This window comes from Tympanuchus pallidicinctus, unplaced genomic scaffold, assembly GCF_026119805.1.
Source record: "Tympanuchus pallidicinctus isolate F22 unplaced genomic scaffold, pur_lepc_1.0 scaffold31, whole genome shotgun sequence".
Classification (NCBI taxonomy): domain Eukaryota; kingdom Metazoa; phylum Chordata; class Aves; order Galliformes; family Phasianidae; genus Tympanuchus; species Tympanuchus pallidicinctus.
In genome coordinates, this window is record NW_026294749.1 from 8,195,500 (window position 1) to 8,220,553 (window position 25,054).

A 25,054-nucleotide genomic window follows, 5' to 3' on the forward strand; every position below is an offset into this window, starting at 1 on the left:
TCTGCTCCTTCCCTTCTGTAATAGGCTTCTACCTTGCTTTTCTTCTGTCCAAATGCCCAGCATACCCTTGATTCCTGTCACCAGTAGTGGTGTAACCTTTTACTTGTAAAGCTTCTCAGCATTTTCATGCCGTTGTTTTTTGTTTGTTTTCCCCAATTCCTCAGTTGCAATCAATCCACTCAAAACTTCCTACTGCCATGAACTCGCCTCTTCTAATTTTCAGTGCTACTCGTCACATCTGGGACTTTCTCATATTCAAATGATCCAAATGGCTGCACTGTCACTGCCCTACATCCCTTTCACAAAGACTTTACAATAACACAGCAAAAAGAGACAGTAAAATTGACAACACAGTTAACAAAAAGTCCTCTTTGGGTCTCTTGTCTACACTCCATCTCCAGACTCTTATTTTAGCACCTACCTTTAAAAAAAGCACACCTAGCTCCAGCTAGTCAGATGTCCACAGACTGGCTGCCTCAATTATACGTAACCAGACATGGTAAATCTTTTGCCCAAGGATTATGTCTACCAGTTCTAATCCCTTTGACACAGGGCAGACTGATTGGCCTGGCCTACCATCAGAGTACAACTTCTGTCTGTGTCATCTGAAGTTTCTAATGCTCCTCCTCTCCAGGAACAATCTGTGGTATCTTTCAGACATCCCGCTCTGAATCCCAGCACCTCACAACAAACAGCAAGTCCAGAATCTGCTCCCTGATAGGTTTCAAGCTAGCTTCTCTTCAGTATAGCCCAAAGAGGTTAAAGGGACCCTTTAGATTTGCTAGCAAGTCTATTACAAGGGAAAATATTTGAAGTTGCTCCCTGTTCTAACTTCTGGGAATACTCTTGTGAAGACAGACCTTTTCAGGGCCAGGTTTCAGTGCAACCTGCATGGAATGCAGTGAGATTGCAATGCAGGTTCACAATGCCCCAAAGACAACGTGAGCAAGATCTGGGGACAGCTGAGGAGCCAGACAAAGTCAGAGAGAACAAAGCTTTCACTGCAGACAGCATGATGTCACAGGTAGCTAATCTGAGCTGAGGAGAATTTGAGTGGTTTTTTTTAACCAAATCTTGTCAGAGAGAGTGGATGCTGCTGTTCAGCTATGTCAGAATCACTCAGCTGAAAGTATCTATCTTCACATCACATCACCCATCGGGTAACACAAAGGTCCTGTGAAATCCTGTGACAGAGCAGATTCCTTGATGGTACCACTCACTCCTGCTTAAAATTCTCTAATTACGTCTTGTCATATCAACTGTCTACAACCAGGAGCTGTTGGCAAACTTAGAAGATTGATTTCAGTTTCAAAATTTCCAGGAGGTTCATTTTTTTTTCTTGGAAGGTCTGTAATCTCAGTTTAGGCCTGACTGTGCTTTCCATACTTGCAAAGCTTCCTGCTGAGCAGATGTGTTGTATCACAACATGCTGTCTCTAGTTTTGTATCACCCTGAAATCGCAATGAGACTACGCTGTCCTACTATATTCTGGGCATTACTCTACTGTGACATCTCCAAAGGGTCTGATATTCTGAGAACTGTCTGTAAGTGTCCTGTAAGCCCAGGATCCTTTTAGTCCTTTGATCACACACACAGCAGCAAAAATGTTATGGCTAAGAGACAATCCTAACCTCGACCCTCCACAGTGATGTAAGTTCCCCAACAGAAAACACTCACAGGCTAAATTCTCTATTCTGTCAGCAAAAGCTAGTACGATTTACTGAAGCTTTTGGCATGAGAGCAAAACCTGTTAATTATTAACCTAGGTATTTTAGACATCTGCTCAGCTTTAGGGGATACATTATAAATAAAATCTCATCTCTTCAAGTGGAGATCCCAAGAACGTCTCTGGGAATCTGCCCTGCTTTTTCCTTTGTTCTTCTCTCCAACACACATTTCACCATCTCTTCATCCATCCAGAGCTCAGGTCAGCCAGTGCTACAGTCATCTTTGAACCCTACTCAGAAGAAACCCTTATCAGCTTTCTTTGTATTACTGTCCCACTGGCTGTATCCTATGCATATCTGGCAGATAGCTTCTAAATAGGACTTCGACCACTGTATACTTTTTCTCCGTAGAATTTTGGCTGTCCAGTCCAAAGAGCAAATTCATGTCTGGTGTATTAATTTCACTGCAGTCACCCATAGGGACAAATGTAACCTACTACTGATTACACACACGGGGTCAAATTGACTCCTGCACCAGTGCTGGCCATGCTGGAGGTATGCAGGGTGCAACATGTGGCCCTGCATATTGTCCTTACCAAACGCTTTGGCGACATCTCCTGGGCAGCTGCATCCTCCATCCTGCATAAAGAAAAGAAGGGACCCGGTAAACATCAGCACCCTGTGATTTGCAGCCAAATGGCCTCTCTGCAGGAAAAGCCCAGCAGGAGCTGACTGCATCACTGGCATACCAGTGGTATATCAACTTGGCTGAGTTTCTAGGGAATCCACATTATCCTTTCTATTGCTTTTATACATTAATCTCATTTACTCTACCAGTTAGGTGTAACAGTAATAACACTGCCAACAGCAGTGATGTAAATTCCCGACTGACATTTCCTAAACCTCAGAAACTGGAAAACAAAAAACTCTTCTTATGATCTGAATCATTCCCTGCCATTTTAATTAAAGGCTGTATGATGCAGAGGTACCACAAACCCCTACTATAAACCAGCAAAGACATTTAAAATAACTTTCTCAGCAGTTTACAATGAATTAAAAGGTCACAGTAGGAGCAGTAAGGAAACATACTATCAGATACATTGGATTTTGATCTGATAATCTGTAAGCAAATTGGGTAATCTGATCTTTGGTAAGTGAAAATTAATCTCTCATCCTACTCCTCAGTGCTTGCTTCAGGTTAGGTAAAGAAACAACAGCACTTTCAGTTCGTTAGCATTTTAGAAATTTGTGTTTCAGTTTCAGAGCAAAGTGACTGATGAGGGCATTTTGGTTGAGGGAGGAAAGTCATTTATGTGTGATAGGGCTGTTAAAAAGGAAGGCACACAGCACAGCTCACGTGTTATGGCTTTTTAGGTTTCATAAAGGTCAGAACATCAGATGAAAGATCCTTCAAGCCTACAAAGCAGGGCTTCCTGCTTTTGAGTTTAGCCCCCAGACTGTATGGCTACTTCATTTTGTTTCGCCTCCCTGTCGCTAGAAATATGTGCCTGTGTATGACCTGTGGCTGAGCACAGCTAGAAGCCCCTACCAGCAGCCATTTTAGAGCCAGCATTCACAGGTAGCTGGCAGTGGGGCTGAGTGTTAGAACCCCTCTGTGCACAGAACGGGATACAGACACAAACTGAGCAGGTGGATTCAAAAATGAGTGGCTTTTCAAAAGGCATCCCACTGGAAACAGTGCCTGGCAGAAGTTTAAAGGCTTTTAATCCATTTGCTGATAACCTCTAGCACATTATGCTTTTTGTTAAGCTAGACACTCTTGCTGTCAGCTCCAGAAATGAGTGCTGGGTTGACAGCTGAATCTCTCTTTCTCCTGTTAAGGGCTGTACTTGTGCAATTCTCTCTCTCTCTGTCAGAGCCTGGAGGAGGGTGAGAGCGTATGCACGTATGTGTCAGGGGAGGAACAGCAGAGGTAGAAAGAAGGGTCTAATAATCTTCAAAGAACAGTGTCAGGAATTTGCCCGACTCTAACTGAGACCGGCTGGCTATAAATGCTCTCTGGTCGATGGGTTTCTGTCTGTTCTTGTTGTGTGGCTTCATGTCTGACTTCCATAATTAACCCAGTAGTGGCAGTGATGGAGGCTTTATGCTTTCACAAGGATAGAGGGTCTTACTGTGTGAGCATTATTCATTTGCTTCAAAAAAATCATCAAGGAACAAAACACTGAGCAGACTGACTATCCCAAAAGCTCACATGTTACCATTTAAGATAAAAGGAACAAATGATGATGATTCACAGCATTTCTTTGTCTGTAATGTCTCCACTGCACATAAGCAGGTAAATTAAATGACAATGTTTCAAAGAAAGGAAAACAAAAAGAAGATATACTAAGCAGTTATGCTGGAAGATGCCATAATAAAGCTATATGCATTAAAATATTTCATTACATGTTTAAAATCAAATGCTCTGTTTAGAAAATGAGATGGTGCTTCTGCTGCAATCAGCCTGGGAATCTTCCCCTTGCAGTTCAGCTAGTTCCAGCAAGGGCCTGGATCTTGGCTTAGAATGACCTGTAGAACTGCTGGGCTACAGTCATGGGGTTTGGTGCAGACAGCCTCTATCTCACAGCCCTGGGGAAATTTAACTGTACAAATCCCCCTGCAAATTGAGAACTGGCATTAATCTAAAGCAGGCTTACTGCTTTAGTAAGGGTTTCCAGTAAAAGGAAAGGGAAGCCTCTGAAACAACTAAGTGCTAAGCTGAAGCAAAGGAGAAGACAGCTTTCCAGTCAATGGAATTATTTTATCATGGCTAAAATTATTTTGTTTTTCACAGTCTTGTTCTCAAAATAGACAGACCATTTATAACAACAAAACTTAGCCTGGGGAGAAACACAAGATGAAAAAACAGCAAGAACTGATTGAATATTATATCCAGCTTACAACAGAAGTATAACTATGACTTGTATGTTTCAAGCAACATTTACAATCAACAGAATAATTAGTTATTCCTACAGTATCAGCAGGCAGCTATTTATTATGCAGAAGATATATAAAATGTGTGGCATATACAGCAGTAGAAACAATACATATGGTGCTTTATTCTGAGCTACATATACTGGGCATATTTCTGTATGGAAAGCGGTCTGTGTGGAGGAAGAAAAGGGATGGCAGTAGCTAGAAGAAGAGCCCCTAAGTCATCCTTTTCCTTGAATATCTGTCATCTATTACCCATGCAGGGTAAAGAGAAAAAAGGGATATCAATCAAATGGTGAGATGAGAGAGAACACATATAAGGCCATTTTGCATTGCCCACATTTGCTGCACGTGTTACTAAAAAGCATGATTGCCTCTCTATCCAGCAGAGCAGCTCACTGACCTACAAGAGAAAGAAACTTTATGTTGAGTAGGGTGTTTCTGAAGGAGCTTTTCTGCTAAATGGTCTCTCTAGTGTAACACACTGCTGTGCTTTATCAAAGCCAACGAGAAGTGAGACTATTGGCTCCCAGACAAATAGTGCAGGATAGAAACAACACCCATATCTTAGGCAGCTTCCTCTTTCAGTGAGCCATGAAAGATTCATTTCTGAGGTGAGCTTTGAGTCTTAAAGATAACTCAGCATGAGGAATGTAACTGGTACCGTTTCACACCCCCTTTCTGTGCATGTGTGACTGTAAAGTGATATGACTGCCTAAAAATTGTCGCCTTCTTTATCAACATATCAGCTCCAAAAACCATACATGATCACTTCAGTAATACAAAATGTTTGAAATCCCAGTTTGTGCTGCCATCCTAGCAGACTTGCTAGAGAATGCGTTTGAAGTGTGTTGTGTTCCTCAGAGAGTCCATAACCATGCTAAGCACTGTTGCTGTCTTATTCTGTGAGTAGGGCTTCCCCTTACACATAACATTACAGAGACTCAATTTGATGAAGGTGATGGACACAAAGGAAGAAAATGCACCCCAAGGGACACACCCACACCACACCATCATAACCCACATGAAGACAGCTGGTAGGCTTTGAATCCCATACATCCTTGCTGCCACTTTGGTATCAACGTGACAGAAACTAGCTGGGCATATTTTCTCTTGCCTAATTGCTGTAGATGGCCATGGTAAGACTCTGCCTGTAGAGGTCTCTTTTGACTCAGGCAAGGTATGCCCCCTCCCTAATCTACAAAATGGCAGTAACAAGACATTTTGAGGAATGCCAAGTTTACTTTTCATGTCTAGCCCCAGTTATGTACTTAGATTTGCTCCCATTTGGTGTCTCCTCTCAGAACGTACCTCTCTTCTTTAATAGTCTTCCCAGAGGTCCAGCAATGACCATGCAGGCCAGCCTTTCCAATAAACACATCAGTGTCTACCTGCACACTGCATAATTAAAGCATAATACCTTCAACCCTTGCTCTAGTCTCATTGGCTTGAACGAGAGACTCGAGGTGCAGAGGAGTTGGACACCGCTGTTATGGGGTAATGGCTAGGGGGGTATGTAGGCTCACTGAAACCTACATGATCTAAGCAGGTCAGGAACTGATCCATCTGCAAAGCCAGAAATAACAGAACTGCACACAGCCATCTGATGCACAATCCATGTTTTCTTGGAAAAGTGACTGAGAGAGCTGTTAGCAGAAAATGCTTATTGCAAAACCAGGATGGGTTTCTGAGCACGACTAGTAGGACAACCACCCAACAAGTATGTCGGATAACATACAGTTATCCAACCTTCGTAGTAATGAGCCAGCCTTTCATGCTCTGTAGCATACATATTCAGCTGTCTGCCACAGGCATAAACTCTTGTAATACTGCCCAAGTCATAAAATCACAGACTGCTTTTCTCTTTTTTTCCCTGCAAAATCAGACAAGGTAGTCAGGGAGAGGAATGAATGTACATGCATTAACTTTAAAGAGAAGAGAGATCCAATTGCACCCTATACTTGTTTACTTGCTCCACTATAGCCACGGCTCCAAGTATAGTCAGGCCCTCTGCCACAGTTTGTTCTCCTCTCCCCTACTCTCCTTCCTCAGAAGCACAGACATTTCCTCACAAGGATACTAGTCACAACCCAATCAAACAAAACTGGGCCTTCCAGTGATTTCACATGGCAGCAGCTCTAAAACTCAACATGCAGTCACTCCTACAGCCACAGAGGGAGAGTGTTTACTGTAGGGTTACCTGTGAGCACAGAACGCTGCATAGCCCTGATGCCTGATTATCAGCTGCCTAACAGACAGCCTGCAGAGTCTCTGCAAGCCTGGCAGTCAGGGACACACTGACTGGCTAGGCATGCCTAAGCACACAGGACCTTTGGGTACTGCAGGCTCCAGTCTAGCTCAATCTGAGACCATGCTTATAGATTTCCAAGAGAGGTGAGTGATCTTGCTGGTAGACTGAAAGCTGCTATTAGCAGGCAATGCATACGTATCCTCTTTTTTCTCTGCAGGCTCAGCATTTCCCCAGAGCATCAGTAGCAAACAAGCTCATCCACACCCATCTCTGAAATGCTGCTGTTTCTGCACAAAGAGCTCTGTGAGGATGCTATCTGAATCCATCCAGCTACCAAGGCATAGACAGACATATCATTTTATCTTGTACTCCCCTCTGCTGCCTGTCTGTCACTTAGTCCTACTCTCTCATGAAGGCCATATTTACATTTCACTCATTTTTCAGAAATCTCTTGTAGGAAGCACTGTTTTGCTTCAGAATGAGAATTATCAAGCTTCTTATTCTGTTCATGTACCAACATACTCAACTCAACAACTCAACTCAGGGAACAAAGAGCAGCTTTCCAAAGTCACAAAAAGGAATGAGATGCCCAAGTCTTTTTAAACATCAAAGTAAGTTGGTTCCTTTAAATCTTCACTACCTAGCAGCTTGTATAGGGGTCAACTGGAAATGACAAAAAGATAGCCTGTAACATGCAAGGTACTGGACTGTTTGATTCTCCCATTCCGCAATGGTTTGCACAGTGGGAATCTTGAGAGCAGATGATATTTACTTACAGAGATGATATGTCCTTTCAAGCCATGTGCTGAGTCTGCACACTCAATAACAGCACTTAGCTGTGGATAGCCCACCCCTGTCTTAATCCGAGTGGTGCACACAGAACCTAGACAAGAAAATGAGAGGAAAAAACACAGGCAGTTTGTTAGGCTGCCAGAAAAGAATCACAGAACCACCATGGTTGGAAAAGACTTGCAAGACTGCTTTCTTTTAACAGTGGGAAAAAAATGTGTTTCTGTCTGTTATTTCTCATGAAGTCTCTGTTGTAAACGTTATTCTCGTGGATAAAGGGAAGACAAACGAAATCTAATTTTGAAATGCTATCAGACTACTTCATGGCAGCTGTAATTAAAGTGACTAACACTTCCCCTTCTTCTCCAGGTCCCCAATTCCCAGTTTAGGTCTCATCCATAATGCTTCCTGCTGACGGATTTAATGCCTAGTGGGAAAGTAATCTGACCACGGTGCCTGAAGGGAAAAGGGACAAAGGAACCAGAGAGTCTCAGCTTCAGCGAGGCTCAGCATCAGCTTTTAGTATCTGAATATTTCTTCCAATAAATATTTCTGTTTATCTACTTTCTACATGAATTTTTTAAAAATAATTATCACAGAAAATATGTGGGGGGGTGTGTATACATATATGGTGCGTGTGACTATGTATACATATATTTTATATATGTGTGTATATATATGTATATAAAGGTATATTTTTAAAAGCAATAGGCATTTATATAAATATTCCAATTACAGCTTGAACATGATAACATGGCTATAGATCTTTTGAAATACCTTCTCTACTTTTCAAGAGGAATTGTCAAAAAGAGGATTGCTTTTTGATAGTCCATGCCTTATCATTTAGAATACAGGCCATAAAGGTCTGCATGATAACAAGAAAACGGATCCTAAACCAAATGCAGTGAAATCTCTTCACCCAACTGCAGTTAATCTCTTTACCCAACTGATATCCAGGTACACTCAAAACTGTCAGTAAAGCAAGAGTTTCCAATGATCTTGCTGAGCACTGACAAGGTGCAAACACTCAAAATTATTTCTGCAAAGTAGGAAAAAAATGATTTTATGATAATCTCCACAGAGAAAGCATATACTTATGTGCCCAATGCTTTATAATAAATCACTGCCATAATCCACAAAGTGAACCACTGTCTAGGAGAGACCTAAAAGGTGTCCTTCCTTCTTTGAGGAACATCTGTTACCTGTGTCATTGGCTGATCAACTTGTAAAGCTCTGTGCTGGCAGCTATCCAGGGAGACTTACACATTTAGTCCTATCTGTTTCTACTTTGAAGCTACGAACCACACTACTATGTCTTTTATACCTGAACTTTCCTGTGACACTGCACTGCAACATCTCCATTGCTTACTCTTCAACTATTTTGCAGTATTTACTGTTCTTTGATGGCCTCCCATGGAAAAACTGCAACCTTTGTTGCATCATTTCTTATTCTCAGCTTACCCATTCAAGGGCCATATCATTTGGCAATATAAAGAACCCTCCTGCATTGCGCTGGCCGATCACAGCTATACTATCAGTGGTACCTGCTAGCCAGTTTAAATGGCACCCTACACGTTGACCCCAGCTGCGGTCTGTGAAAGAAATGGCAAAGTGAAGGAGCACATGAATGAACACACAAAGGAGGAAAAGAAGAAAATGTGACATAAAATGCCACTGATTGTATCAGCAACTCAGGCAACTCGGTGCTTCTAACTATAGGCATCTACATTTCCTGGAAACACAACATCCAACATTTTGTAGTACGTTACACTAGCACTCTGCCTGTGTATTTCTTAAACATACTATGGAGCAAGGGCACTGTGTTACTTTACTGTCTTAAGTGGTCTAGGAATTCTGACAAGCAGGCAGCTACAGTGTTACACACTAGTTCCATCTGGACAACTAAGTCACTAGTGTTACCATAAACCACCCTTATTTGACTGCATTCCACTTACCTGGTCCGATACCCACTTTAATAATGTCTGCTCCAGAAAGAAGAAGTTCTTCTACCATTTCTCCTGTCACCACGTTGCCTGCCTAGACAGAAGGAACAATATCACATATATAGGCAATTGTAAGACTAGTGCAGCAAAGACTAATTGTGGTAACAGAGTTTTATCCAGATCTTTTACCTCTTAAGCTACATAGTCAGAGAGAATATAGCTCACTGTATTCTTCTCTGCACACACCACTAAAATTAAAGAGATTATACAGGTACAATTCAGACTCTAATTACTTTCATGATTGGTCCAGTAAGCTCAGGTTGCAAGAGATATGTTTCAAAACCAAGTCTGCTCTGGATCCCAGCTTTGTGAAATGTCTACAGCATGTTCCTAACGAGCAAAAGCTGTATATAACTGTATATAGCAAACTTACATGAAACATGATTCCAGTTGCCCACATCATCCATTTTAACCTTGTACTGAGATGGGCAATTCATTTGTTAAGATTGAATTTAAGACCTAGAGAAAATCTCTTATGTAGCAATTTTTCAGGACTTAGCAAGTGTTTGTAGTAGTGCTGATAAAAGCAGAGCAGAAAGCAAAACCTGAAACACTTAATATTTGCTTCATTTTTATTGAAACAGAACATCTGTGGAGGTTAACACGAGCTGCCAGAAAACATCAGGCAAGGCCTATTCTCCTGTTATTGTTTTTTGGCCTCTAATTCATCATTTATTTCCTTTTAATGGATTTTACTCCTCACTTTCATTGACCTGAAACAGCTGGCAAGTCACGATCTGAGGCACTTGAAAAAACAATGACAAATTTAGGCAGCAAGCTGTGGTGTATGACACAGGACTACTTAACTTTTCTCAAGATGGCATGATATTGATTAAGGAAAAAAGAATAGAAATAATAAAAGAGAATCACTGGGAAACTGAGAATATGTAAGTACAGCATTTCCAGCTAAGTGTTGCTTTCTTTCTGCTCAGTGGCAATTTGTTACACTAAGCATTACACAATCCAGGGTGAGGTGACAGAGAGCATGCTGCTTACATTTGGGAAGCAGTCTACTTTGGGAAAGCAGATGATTATCTGTGAAGCACGTTATGACTTGGTGAAATACTGGAGCACATGCGACAGATTTGTCAACAGGAGCAAACACATATTAAAGCCAGTGGCTCAGTGAGATTTAGGATCAAATCTGTATTTAAATTGAACAGCAGTGCCTTCCTATTAGCAGCGCGTGGCAGGTTGTCAAGCTGTCTCTTCAGAAGCGTTAACCAGACGTTTAATGCAAAATTACTGCTAGAGAATGTTGTAACTGCATACGTTGACTCAAAATGTTCATCCTAACAGGGAAAAGCACTTATGTCTCCAACAGGCGGGTTTTTTTTCCTGGAATGCATGTGCACACACCAGTGTGTTTCAGTATTTCTGAATCTGCAGATCCTCGACAACTTTTCAGGGAAGATGTGAAGCTCTACATAGCAGACTTCAGCCTGCTGATGACAGGCTTGCTTCTCTTTTCAGACCTCTAAGAGGACAAAAAATACTGTCAGAGAGATACAACTATCTGCATGCAAAAGAACTGTAATATCACAGCTGAAGAGCAAGGAAAGCTGTTGTCTCACATCCAGCTGACCTCTGCTTCCACTGAAACCAATGGCTGTTTTATCACTGATGCCAGCATGACAGCTGAGTAGAGGTAAAAGGGCTTTTGAAAGGCCCACCGCCAAGATAAAAACAGATCACTGGAAGTGGAAAAAAAAAAACAAAAACCAAAAGATGGATAATACGAATGTCAAAAGACTGAGAGTAAAGAGATGAACCTCCTTTAAAATTAACTAAGAACGTAAAGTAAGCAAAGTAATTGGAACTTGTGCGAAGAAGTAAAAGGAGTCAGGAAACACAACTGGTGGATGTACTGTGTTAGCAAAAACAATGCTCAACATACTAATGCATTGCTCATCTGCTGTACAACTTACTTGAAAAAGATATACCCTTAATCACCTTATCACTAATCTAACTTCGCTACTTTGGGCAGTAAAATAATAGCATCAGTAACAACTGCAAGTCCCTGCAGCTCAGGCTAACCAGCATGCTTTCAATGTGGTCAGTTATTAGGAGTTCTAGCAAATTACTCTGGCTGTGGGCCTGGCCTTATGTGCTCAGGATGACATTCAGCTGTACCATCCTTTAGTGTGAGGTTTCAGTGAGTGCCACCCTGGCTCGTTCCAACACTACCTGTGATGACCAAACTGTGGGTCAAACCTAAGGGATGCCCTGAACTCACAAAAGTCAAAAGGAATTTCACTACTGACTTTAGTGGGATCAAGATTTCACCTAACAGGATTATAAAGGCTACAGCTTATCTGACAGAGATATAAAATTAGTGAACACAGTAGGGTAGTGCCTCTGAATCTCAGTCAGGCATTTGATACTGTGCCTCATAAAAGCCTGCTATAAATATCGACTCTCACTGACTAAGACAGGAACACTGCTGCACTGATTGAAAGCTGCTGACAAATGGCAATGGATCAAGCTGGGGAGAAAAGTCTGTGACAACAGTTCTCAAACCTTCTTCTTGTATCCTAGAGGAGAACGCACAGTCTGTGCTTCCACACTCTCAGAACACTGCCAAAGGACACTTCCCACCCACCAAAGTAAGGGGTGCTTCACAGTAAGGTAGGGATGATGCCCTTTGCTAGGCTGGCCCACATCAGGTGGGTGTTTGTGCTCAGTACAGTGACTAGTCCAAGACAGCCTTGGCAGCATCACTGTCTCTGACCTGAGATTCCAGCTGGCCTCAGCTTTGGGACTCCAGCCCATATGGAAACACCATAACTAAACTGACTGCTGCTTGTTGCAGAGAGAAACTGGGAAGCGCCCACATGGTTTCTTCCAACTGAATTCTGATGCCACTGAGGCCATGAGAAGTGCTGCCACTGACTCTGAAGGGAACAATGGTTTCTGGCCCCATCTGTTTCCCTTTGCTTCTGGTTTTGCAGCTCTGATTGCCTTCTCTGGCCCACATCTTGCAAGGGCTTCTCCTTCTGCAAGCATGAACCTGCCTCAGCCTTCTTCTTTTTGCTACATTCTCTGCTCCTTTCACCATGGCTTTTTCTGTATAACAGAGAAAACTACACAATGAAAAAATTCAGAATAAATATTTGGGAAGGCTTGCTGGCATGATATTTTAGCTTGCTAAAGAAGCCTTCAGTAAAATGGAAGAACCTTAACACCAGCAATTACACTAATAAGTATCAACTACGCTTACTGCTATAAAGGTTCTGTCCCTCCATCATTAATGTCAACTGAAATTTTGCTTTAGACATCAATGTGAGGCACAACCCAAAAATGTCATGCTATGCTACAGCTTAACACCCCACTGAACTATTACTCTCAGTTCTGGGAAGTAGAGCCAAATCCATGCAGCTCTCAGAAGCTCTGCTTCTTCCTCATCCTCAATCTAATCTAATTCTAGGCAATTCATGCAGTCCTTTTTGGCTCCCACCTGTGTTCCCTATCATTTATCTTTCATGGATAAACTGATATTTGTAATTCAGTACAAAAGGCCAGGGCAGAAAAAAAAATAAGGCAACGTAATTATAAAAGCAAGTATTTAGAAAAGGAGAAACACGCTCTTGAAGAGCACTTATGCAAGAAACATCCTTCATCTATACTGGAATATTGGCCCCAGAGAGTACTATGTTAATCACAGTTGCCTTGCACATCACATTTCAGCCTCAGAGCTGAACCCATTACACGGCCCCTGGGAGCGCATATTCCCTGAGACCTGGGATTGGATTATTGTTTTGTACTGCACTGCAGCTGACTATGGAATGAATGGTCATGCTGAGGAAAGCAAACAAGACAGCCTGCAAGGTCCTGGAGATCACTTTCAGCTATGAGAAAGCTCCTTTACTTTTATATCTTGTATTTAACTGCTAACTCTTTTGTTTGAAAGCTACAACAGCAGGCATAGTACAACATCAAATCTGCCAGAGAACAGGCAGCAGCAGGACGTGTCTTCCAGAGTACCACAACAACAGTCTAGATGAGTACTGCAGCCAGGAATAGCTTCAGAAGGCCATTTTTGTGCAGAATGCAAAGTAAACTCATTTGGAAATGGGGTATAAGTGTGTCTCCCTAGCTGAATTGGAGACTTTTGGAGACTGCACAGACTTCAGAAGCTTTCGAAAACAGAAGGTTTTTGAACACTCCAAGTCCGCTAGCATGCTTTTAGGAATGAAAGGTTGTCCCTGTTGCAGGAGATGAAGAACACGAGTCATACTAAGTCATAGTAAGCCACAATCAGAGAGAGGAGCCACAGTCAGAGAAGGCAAGAGAACAAGTCACGGCCCGTGTCTGTTTTTAAATAAGTTGTGCTCTCAGATCAAGACTTAGAGGAGGAAAAAACTTATGCCACAGAAGCAAAGGTACTAAAAAGTTGAACAGACGTGGAAGATGGATGAGACTGGCATAAGGACCTTGGACTTGATATCTGGGTTTGAAACCCGATTCTGGCACTTACACCAGTGCCTTCTGGGCAATTCATCTCAGTTGAGTTCCCTCGTCAGCCACTGAAGACAACAGTCTATGGGGAGGTGGAAGAGGGGATTACAATTTTCTCACCAGAACTAATATGGAAGAGGTTTGGTTTGTTTGTTCTTGTTTTCAATTGTTTAAACTCCCTCCTACAGCACTTCAAGCCAAAGACACTGGAGTAATAACAACACTAGTGTTACTAATTCCAAAGCAAGGAAAGACTTCCTTCCCTCACTATTGTGAACATGACGTAGCCAGCTCTAAAAACCCACAACTATCACTTCAAACTTTCAAAGGTTCTCCTCAAAGTCATAAGAAACAGAGACATACCAAAAAGCTTGCCACGTCTGCAGGGAGGTGATGAAGGATGCCAATTTATTAGCCTATGGTAACCTAGAACCCTGCCAGGCATTTCAGATCACCTCAATTTTCCAGGGCTGCCATCATTCAAGCAGGCAAGAATGCTGCTTTCTATTGACATTGGAGGAAAGAACGTAGTCTTCTGTGAGCTGCTTGAACATGCAGTTCCCTATTGAACCAAGTCAAACTGTGAACTTATGATCATTTTTACTCCACACTTATTTTATATGCAAACAGTTATGCTTGGCATGAACAAGTGGGAAAGTGCTGCCTAAGCACATAACTTTTTGCAGCAGTGGTGCGAAGAAAGTTTGGTAGCCTCATTAAGAATCTGCTGCTCGAAAATTTCTGCTATTTTCCTGAAAACAAATTCAAACTCATTCCATCAAAAGCCCTGAGAAACAAGTCAAAGTATGGCTTTGCTGCAAGTATTCCCATTGCTGATGCAAACACCTTACTCTTAGTGCAAAAGGACCAGAGGAGGAATGGCAGCAGGACTCAGAGAAGGAACAGGAATATCACAGAAGGGGCACGAAAAGCTTTGGCAGTGATTGCTTTCTCCTTCATGATCTCCTTCACAATTACACGAGACACCCATGGCTCTCCTCGTAAGCAAGGGTTAGTCTAAGTTCAACTAGGGATCTAGCAGCTGGAAATAGCTATCAGCCTCAACTGACCACAGATGTAGGCACGTTCCTGCAGCAAACCTGAGCACGGAATCACCAAAATAAATCTACATATTTTATCATCAGAGGTTGCATTTGGTGTAGGAAGGAGGATGTGAGTAGTAGAAAAATTGGATCCACCCAGCCGGAAATCTCAACATCACACTGCTATATCAGAGCACACATTGAACAGATATTTTCAGCAATGGAAGACTGACAATGCCAACATGTTATTAAACCATCATCATTTGGCTAAGAGTCAACACCTTGCTGAACTGAGAGATGAATAGAGCTGCCCTCTGTATTCTCAGAAGAGTATCTGTCCACATACATTTGTCTGGGAAGCAAGATGTTTCAGACAGCCTTCTTTTCCTCTCTCTTTTTATTTTTTTTTTTTTCTTCCAACGAGGACTCCGAAATTGGTGGAGCTACTACAGGGCTCTCAATGCCTACCAGCCAAACTGCAGGCCCTTTTCACAGCCAGAATTCACATACACATCCTCCAACCTTTCTACAGACTTACCATAATGGTGTGATTTGGGAACAGGGCACGGACAGACTTCACAAATGCCACAAAATGTTCTGAATAGCCGTTTGCCACATCCAAGCAGATGTATCTGATAGGCGGGATGGCCTCTAGAATGCTTGTTAATTTATCCAGATCAGCTTTTCCACTACCTGAGCTTGCTGCTACATGCTAGAAAGACAGAGGGAGAACAAAACAGAGCAGTAATTCGTAAAAACTGCAGAAAATACTCCTTGTACATCTTCTATTGCGTAGTCTTGGGGAGACTTCAAGGGAAACCTGTGCTGGAAACTGATTAAAGTCATGCTATATAATATTAAATAAATGCCTTCCTGGCAATACCAGGAAGGTTGCCTCTGTTTTGTTTACAGGATCTTAAACAAAGCAAGGTTACTGTTTTATGAGCACTTCATTCCCAAGTGGCTTACCACAGTCAAATATAATCACCTGAACGAATGCTCGGCTCTATTTACATTAACACAGACACAGAAGCTCTAACTTGGTGTAGGTCCAGGGAAACAGTGGCAAAATTTGAAGTAGTGTCATAGAGAGGGATTTGGATTTAAGCTCACTAAACCTTTCCCTGACCTGCAGAATCACACAACAGTTCAGCCTATAAGGGACCTCTGGAGGCTGTAGTCTGACCCCCTCGCTGAAGCAGGGCCTGCTACTATCAAAAACAAGCAGATTGCTTCCTCCTTTGTCTTTGTAAAAGTTCCCTACACTAGAAAAATAGTTTCCATGGCAGTTGGCCCAAAAACCTCTACAAAGATCCAAGGCCACAGAGCAAGTCAGAATTTAATCACTAAGAGAGCCTGCTCTGGTGATTAGGAACCACAAAGAGCTATGTAAGTGCCAAAGTGTTCAGGCATTCCTAGGATCACTTGCTAACCTATGGTGGCAAAAAGGAATCTTGATGAACCTAAGTGATAGGACTGACTTTCAGACAATTCTGCAATCAATAGTCTATACAACATAATCCTAAGGTAAGGATACAATACAGCTATGCAGTATTCTTCTCTACACAGGACCACTTCAAAACTGTGCCAAACTGAGGAGTACTGGGGATAACTAGACCTGCTCTTCTACTCGTGCAAGGAGGTAAATGGAAGATACATACACTCACAACTTTCAAAACTTATCCCTGCTTCAGTCCAGCACGTGGGCCACTCCAGCCCACGGGCTCTGTGTCTGCTTTCATACCTGACAGCAAAGACTCTGCCTAGCAGTAGGGCACGCAGGGTCAGTTCATATGGGTTAACACGGTGCGATTCACATTTATGAACTTGGGCTTCTCCCTTCCCAACACTATCACTGCTCCCACCAGGAACAAAAGGCCAGCAGCCAGATCAATTCCCAGATGCTTCCTTCTTGTTTGTTCAGGGTGTTTCTGTTTCCTTTCTAAGAATAGATACTCTTTGCTTTTTGCATCTTAACATAAGTACTTGCAAAATGGATTCAAAGAGTCAAAGAGGACAAGCCACTTCCCTAGATGTGTTAAATAAGAGCAAATACCTTCATTCCCCAAAACCTTTCTTCACAACAGTATTCCCAAGAGACCTCAAAGGTATGTGAGTTCAGAACAAAGCAATAAACCATAATAATTTACAGTATGAAAATGTACCTCAAGGCATTCTGGGTGATTGGCAGCAAACAGTTTCCATTCTTCCAGAGAATAATGCTTGTGAATTGCAGTGAACATTGCATGCTAGCAAAAATAAGAGAACTTATATTAATGTCCAAGTGAAATCATCTTTCCCTCAGCTGTGGAATAACAAACAGGATATCAGAAATTCCCATTTTAAGTATAGACTCATCTTGATTGAAAGAATAACAATGAATAACAGTGAATAAGGGACCAGGCAAATCCAGATGGCTCTCCAAAGGTAGCTTAGCATACTAGAACAACTTTTCAGGATCAGGTTTCTGACAGTTAATAAAGTTATGGTCAATATTTTGCTTGTGTTTATCCACTGTAAGAGATTAAGGTGAGGCTTGAGGCCAGAGGCTAATTAACTAGAGACTCCTGACTGCTGCAGTTTCATTCAGTAGCCCACACTTTCAAAGCCTTTTTTAGCTTTTTTCCTGCAATGGAACATATATATACATCAAAAACTAAGCTCTAGAAGTCCCCCTCCTGAAGCTGAGCTACATCCAGTAATCATTCCCACTAACACTCTTAATGTGGGTCTCTCTCCAGGCAACAGTGCAGCTGCAGAAATGTAGAAAATTGCCTTGAAGCAAGACCACACCTTTATTGCTAATGGGCCTCGGCCCCATTCTCACTCATAGCTCAAAATTAACAAGGGCTGTTTACCCTTACTCACTGAGTTCCCAACCGTTAATTTCTATAAATTAACCAAGACTTACTTTAGCCATAACCACGGCCATTTCAAACGTTCCCACAGTGTCCATGTTTGCCACTATAATGGGAATTCCCGTGTACGTCTGCTTGGAGTTGCGGAAGGTGAAAGTGCGCGTGAGGTCAACCTGCAACAAACAAGCACACCTTCTTTTCAGTAACTCATTGAATCCTAATGAGTTTTGTGACCATTTCACTGACAGCAAGTTTGAACAATGCTTCTTAATTTTCCTCAAATTCTCTGATCTTCCTCCTTTCATTCAACTATTGCCTCGCTTAATTTCATTTATGAGTTACAACCTCTGCTTTCCAAATGACAAAGAAAATATAAAGTACTGTTTTTTGTGTTAGAGAGCTCTTGTGGAAGAAAAAGAGGGTTGATATTTAAAAGAACAACAAGCATAATGCGGATGTGTTTGGAAGAGACAGACAGGGAAAGAAAACAGAGACAACTGTGGATGATTTTATACAGAAGTAACTTCAGCTGTTTGTGTGGCTGACTGAGAAACCAGAGCTGAAATCCTAACTCCACAGAAGTAAGAGCTGGAATTTCCTCTGACTCCAGGGCATAGATAGCTTTGTCCCGTTCTTTAAATAAGTGACTACATAATAATTCAAAACCAAGTTCACTCTTTGCTATGGCTGCCAGCTACTCTTGGCTATGCAGTATGAACAATCATACCTTTGTTTATTAAACCATAAGGCAAGCTAATTTCTAAGTTAATTTCTTACAACTATGTCAGCCTTTGCATTCAAAGTTAATTCTTCTCAGCTTTCTCAAATGATTGCAGCAACATCAGTTATTTTGTTCCAATACAAGAGGAATACAGAAATTTGATTGCTCCCACCGGTCTGCTTAGCATCTTGCAAAATGGAAAAGACATCTAAGACATGCTCAACAGTAAGATACTAGTTTAGTTTTTGAAATGACAGTGTGAAAAATGAAGGCTTTTTCATAGTTTTCATTATTCCTCACTTCCTTAATCCAGGAACAGCCAGTGACCTGCCTGAAGTCCAGAACCAGTAAGCAGGCAGTATAAAAAACACAGTACTATTGGTCATATAGTCAGTATGTTCTGAGCTCTGGCTACACTCTGACTGATTAATACAGTGGTATATAATTTTTTCATCACTGGTTTAAGAGAAGCAACTTTGTGTCTCACTGACACATCATGGATCAGGTTCTCATTTTGCTGAAGCTCCTAAGTGAAGGGTCACTGTAGAGGACAATCTAAGATATATTTTAACTGAGATTCGCCCTTCTTCCCGTTCACTATCAGAGAGGCCTGGTTCTCCACCCCTCTCTGCTGACATAGCATTCTTCTACCAATTTCTGCTGCAGCTAATAAGGGGAAATAGTACAAGGAAAACATTTAATGTATTTCATTCACTTTTTATGCAATTAGTAACTAGTAACAAGGAAAAAGAAAAAAAAAAAGAGCATCACATAACTAGTCCTACAGAGACAAGGGTACCAGACCTACAACCTTACACGAGTACAGAGGAAAAGTATCCTTCAAATGAACTTAAGATGAGTAAACTTAAGAAAAGTCTGAGGCAAGATGCAAAGCTACACAGGAAACACGAGGCCATTAATGTCAGCAATTCTCACTTTCATCTATTGTAGCTTTTAATACATGATTTCCTTTAGCCAACCAGTTAGAAGGACCTCACGCAATTATCCACTCAGCTGATAATACTGTAACAACAGCATTTGTGTAGGATAATTGCAGGGCCTCCATTAATGAGAGCTCCGTAGTACAAGAAAAGGAGAAATGCTACAGGAGGGCTGTATGTGGTGCTCTAGTTCCCCAGAGAGCCATTACCAAATGTTTGGGTAGGAAGCATCAAAGTCAAGGCAAGTTTAAAGATTCGTTCCTTAGCCTACCTTCCCAGGTCCCAAGAAGACAGTGTTTAGAGACCTCTGAAGACAAAAAACCTCCCCGATCTCCTGAGCTAGATAGCCACTCATGGACAAAAAACTTGCCCTGTACTTCCACTGAAAACATTCACACCTTTAGTCTCTATGGTATTCTATAGCAATAAATTCCAAAGCTTATTTATTCACTACATAAAAAGCATGACCTTTACCTCCTAACTACATTCAGTGCTTCCTGCATCTTCTTTTGCAAGAGACAACCAGCAACCACTTATCAGTTTCACCTTTTTTATTTCACTCCTCGCTTCTTGGAGTTCTAGCATATCCACCACAGTTGCTGCTTCTCCATACTGGATAGTCCTAGGGTTTCTTTTTGTTTCCTCATCTGGAAAGCAAGCATTACCACTGATACCCTTGCTGCTATTTTCTATAGCTGCTCTGGCATGGTACACTAGTCTTGTGAAGAACATTCCTGCGTATGCAAGATGAGCATATCAGGTTCCCCTACTAACTCTTCTGACCTCCTTGTCTTACTGAATGCTGCCGAGCTGATGCTTTCAGAGGTCTACAACTCCCAGATCTATTTGCTGAGTGGAAAAAAGCTAATTTATAGCTTATTGTTCTGTGCATAAGAAAAAATAAGCTCAGATTCAAGGACTGCTCACCATCTTTCAACAACAGTAAATGTTCCTTCAGGAAAAAAGAAATAGATCATTAAATAGATATTTTATTATTTTTAATTCCTACCTAGACCTTAGGCATGTGAAAATACGGGGGCTTTGGCTGTTCTGTAAAGCTCCCAGGACTTATTTAAATTTACAAATTCAAAATTAAAGGGCTACAAGTCCAGTGCACTTACATGGGACATTCTGCAGAGGCTAAATCCAGCAAAGGCAAGAGTAACAGGTTATGGGAGCATCAAGGAGCCACTGACAGACAATGCTGTATTCCTACAGTCTCTGACTCCAGCCCTTGCTGTCAACAATTTTACCCTGAGTTTGAATTCAAACTTTTGGTATCTTTTCAAATTGAAGGCAGTGATAGAAAATGAAGGCAGCACATGGAATCAAAACCAAGTATCAGAATAGCAGACCCTCAAGAAGAGCTGCAAACTGCCCAAATTGGGTAAGGAGCTGACTGCACAGAAAGCTAGCCTTGTGCAAATTAAGGCATTCACACCAAAAAAAACAAAACCCTTGCTGATAAAAGCTTCAAAGCAGCAGCTTGCTGGGTAAGAGGCACTGTAGTATGCAACCTCTGTTCCGCTGCCAGCACTATTTATTTATACTCCTGTTTTGAGGCAGACTGTGGCTGTCCATTTCAGATCTGGCTCTCACAGACACTTTATTCCTACAGCTACAGCCTCAGTGATGGTGTCCAATTTCTTAACCTTCATCAGTTTCCACTGACCCACTCCCTCCCCCCACATGACACGCACTTTTTCTCATCTGAAATGCTTTTAACAGTTCATCATAGCCACCCGCTACAACCCTGCCATATCAGCTCATGTTCCCCCTATCATTTTCCCTTCCCAGCAACACTTCTATCCACAGCCTGCACACTGCTAAATATACATCCAGCAGCACTCTGAAGGAGCAATGTGCCACTCGCTGGAGCACAGCTCCACCTGTTTGCCAGGCTGGCACAGTGACTTTTAGAGAGGGACTGTGAGTGCTGAAAGCAAAGGGCCAGAAGGGGCCTAAAAGCTGTGTGCGGAGACTGCAGATCCTGTAAGCAGCAGCTATGCACCACGAGTCACACAGCCTGGACATTACTCCATGCAATTTAGGAAAGACTAACCTGAAGTGACCCTCCTACTGAGAAGGTCCCTCCAATCTTAGACCTGCACAGTGACAAGAATGTTCCAGCTCAGCTGCTGGCCCCCAGCTCCATCCACACGCCCCTAACAGACACAACCACGCCTGCTGCCCTTTCCAGGCTTCTCTTTCTACCTCATTCCCTTGATCTCAGTCTCTCACAACTCTGCTTCCCCTGGAGAAAAGCTTAATCCTCTTTCCATCCCCCAGCACAGAGTAAAACCTTCATCAGTCAAAGCAAATCCTTTCTCAGCCTCGGGGTTACACGAGGTGAACCAGAAGGCACCTTCGCTCTGGAGGCAGCCATCTTTTCCGTGGAGGCAATCCCCACAGGATTTCCTGGGGTCTCCCCTGATCCGAGATGAGGGACAGCAGCGGGGATCTCCCCGCTAAGGGCAGCCCCGAGACCAAAAGGGAAGCGGAGGAGCAAAGCAGGCCACGGGAGGGGTTACAATGGCCACAGGAGAAACGGAGCCCACCGCTCCCGTTGCCACCTGGCATGCTCGCAGCCCGGGGCAGGCTGAGCCACGGCCGCCTTTTCACTTTCAGTGCATGTGTCAGCGGCAGATCGCTGCCCAACGGGCCCGGAGGCGGAGGACGCAAACGCACCCCGGCTGCGGGGCGCACAGCCGGCACACAGCGCGGCTCCCCCCGCTCTCCGCAGCGGCACCTGTCGGCAGCAGGCAGCCCCCCCGACCCTTTTATTTTCCCTTTTTTTTTTTTTTTCCGCCGAAGAACAGGGCAGAACCTCGGTCCCTCCACCCACACCCCCCCGCTCCCAAAAGCAGCGCCGCATCCACCCACCCCCCTCGCAAAGGGCGTTTCGATCGAGAAGGGCACGACTACGTTAGAGCGGGGGATAAAAATAAAGCGGGGAAGGAAGGAGGGCGGAGGGCTGGGGAACTTAGGGGCTGAGCAGGAAAAGCATGCTGAGTGCCCCCACCTCGGATCTGCTTTTGAGGCTGCTTCGTTTGGGTCTGAGCAGGACATCTTTAAAGTCCAGCTTGAGGTCTGCGTCTACCCGGGGCATCTTGCTGGGATCTCCTGGTGGCAGCGGCTGCCCCGCTGCGCTGCGCTCCGCTCCGCTGCGCCGCGCCGCCTGCCGAGCCGGGGCGGCCAAAGCCCGCGGGCCGCGCACGGATCCTATTTATAGGGCGCGGGGAGCGCGACGCAGCTGCCGGGCCCCATCGCTTTATTAGGAGCGGGCCGGTGTTAGCCGCGCAGCCCGCTGCCCCTTCTCCCTCCTCCTTGTTTCCTTGTATAGCGGGGGGAGACGGCCGGGGACGCGGCTCCCGCCCGCAGACCGCCGGTGCGGGACGAGGCGCGGGCACGGCCGCCGGCACGGCGGCTTAAGGGCAAAGGAAGGGCAGAGGAAATGGCGCCTCCGTGTGACCGAGCGGCCCTGGCGCTACCCGCGCCGGTGGGGAAGCCCGCCGCCCTGGGGACTCCCCTGCCGCTGCCCTAGCCGCGCCGGCGGGCTGACGGCTGCGGGCCAATGGCCGCCGACCAACCGCCACCTCCTCGCGCGGCCCGGCCCTGAGGGCTGAGCGCCGCTTCCCGCCCCAAACTTTGCAGGCTCGTAGAGGGCCGGCCATTGCCCGGCAAGTTGTTGATGGAAGTCAGGGCTTGCAGGGTGCTTCCTCAAGCGCTTGTGCCCCAGTCCCTGCTTGTCAGCCGCTGGCAATGGCGCCTCAGAGCGTGGCCCTGCTCTCGGGACCCCTTACCCCCCTTACCCCCCCCAACTGGTTCCAAAAGTGACAGCTGAGCAAAGCGCTGTTCGGCGTTAGAAGTGAGACGTTTGCAGCTGGCTGGTCACAGGAGAGCAGTCAAGCTGCCAGCCAGCCACCTGCAACTGCCTCAGCACAGGCATTTATTTTAGTAATAGCTACAGAATTAAGTGTGCTGGGTCCAGACTCCATGTACTGGCACAGGGATTGATACAAAGGTACCATGAGGTACAGTGGGATCTTTGAGCTTAAAGTCTATTTAATTACAAAGGTCATTAAGACTTCTTTGCAAAGCACGAGTGTATTCAGTGACTGGAAAGCGAAGTAGGAGAGGGTCATTGCTGGTTTCCCTTCATTGCACACCCTGCAGGATGAGGCAGTGTTCTCTTTTTTATCTACAAATTGCACTCATCCAGTCAACACCCTCCAGCAAAGCTCTTTACAACCTCTTTGCCCTGCTGTCCTGGGTAATTTAGTATGACTGGGTGTGATGCCCAGGCTTTATGCAGCAAACAGGTGTTTGAGTGCTTTCTGTTTCGAATGTCCCAGTGAAGAAGACTTGAATCTGGTTTCCAGTAAGCCTTGAAGCTTCAAACTCCAGAAGATATTCCATGAGAATTTTGTCACTGAGGCTCTTCCCGCATAAGTGTTCAGGTGAAATAAGACCATTACGATCAGTCTCATCTGCACAGCAAGGACTGTTTGCTTGGTGAATTCTCCACAGGCTTCAGTATAACAGAGCTACTAAAGTTTGTCCTTTAGATATGTAAAGGACACATCTCCCACCATTTACCACTCAATAATAAATTAACATTTTGTTCAGAAGCAGTGAGTAGTGGTGAGAATGGGTCCTCTGGAAGTGGCAAGCCTATGGTGGAAAAACTGAGAATGGAGAAAGCACAAATGCTTTCTGTCCCTGCCTGGCACTGTATCTTCTCTTTGCCCATCATGGAATGGGTGGGATGCTCAGTAGCAAGAAAAGAGCCCTCGAGATGCACTGTGCGTGCAGAAGGTCAGCACTGTCGTGCCTAGTAGGAGGCTATCAGCAATACCTGCAAACCCCAGAAAATCCATGCCTGATGCTGTGCTGCTCAGCATCAATTTAGGGAATATTTAAACAAATTGTACATGTGTACGGGTGCTGGCCATTGAGACCACCTCCATTATCTTTGAAGGCAGATTCCTGAGGAGTGGAAAAAGCAGATGGCATTCCTATCTTCAGGAAGAGCAAGCAGGAGAGTGTGGAGAACTACAGACCAGTCATCCTCACCTCAGCGCCTGGAAATGTGATGGAGCAAATTATCTTGGAAAATATTTCCTAACACAAGAAAGACAAGAAGCTGACTGGAAGTCGTCATCATGAATTTACCAAGGCAAAATCATGATTGGCTAACTTCTAGTTTGGTAAATGGGGTGAGCAATGTGAGCAATGGATGTTATTTGTTTTGACTTTAGCAAGGCTTTTGACAGACTCCCGTAACATCTTTATAGATAAGCTGTTGAAGTGTGGACTAGGTAAAAGGACAGTGAAGTGGACTGAACACTGATTGACTGAACTTCAGAGGGCTGTGATCAACGAC

At 43.7% G+C, this 25,054-nt stretch overlaps 1 protein-coding gene across 1 annotated transcript in view; it reads right to left on the reverse strand.

Annotated features, from left to right (window-relative positions):
- GMPR (guanosine monophosphate reductase) overlaps positions 1–22,878 on the reverse strand; it is a 38,254-nt gene extending 15,376 nt beyond the window's left edge. The window contains exons 1-7 of the mRNA XM_052697827.1: positions 22,691–22,878; positions 18,060–18,179; positions 17,314–17,397; positions 15,687–15,860; positions 9,600–9,681; positions 7,632–7,738; positions 2,264–2,306 (exon numbers count right to left, since the gene is read on the reverse strand). Coding sequence (XP_052553787.1) covers positions 2,264–2,306; positions 7,632–7,738; positions 9,600–9,681; positions 15,687–15,860; positions 17,314–17,397; positions 18,060–18,179; positions 22,691–22,777 — 697 coding nt within the window. The 5' untranslated portion in view covers positions 22,778–22,878. The remainder of the gene's footprint in view (positions 1–2,263; positions 2,307–7,631; positions 7,739–9,599; positions 9,682–15,686; positions 15,861–17,313; positions 17,398–18,059; positions 18,180–22,690) is intronic.
- Positions 22,879–25,054: the final 2,176 nt, after the last annotated feature.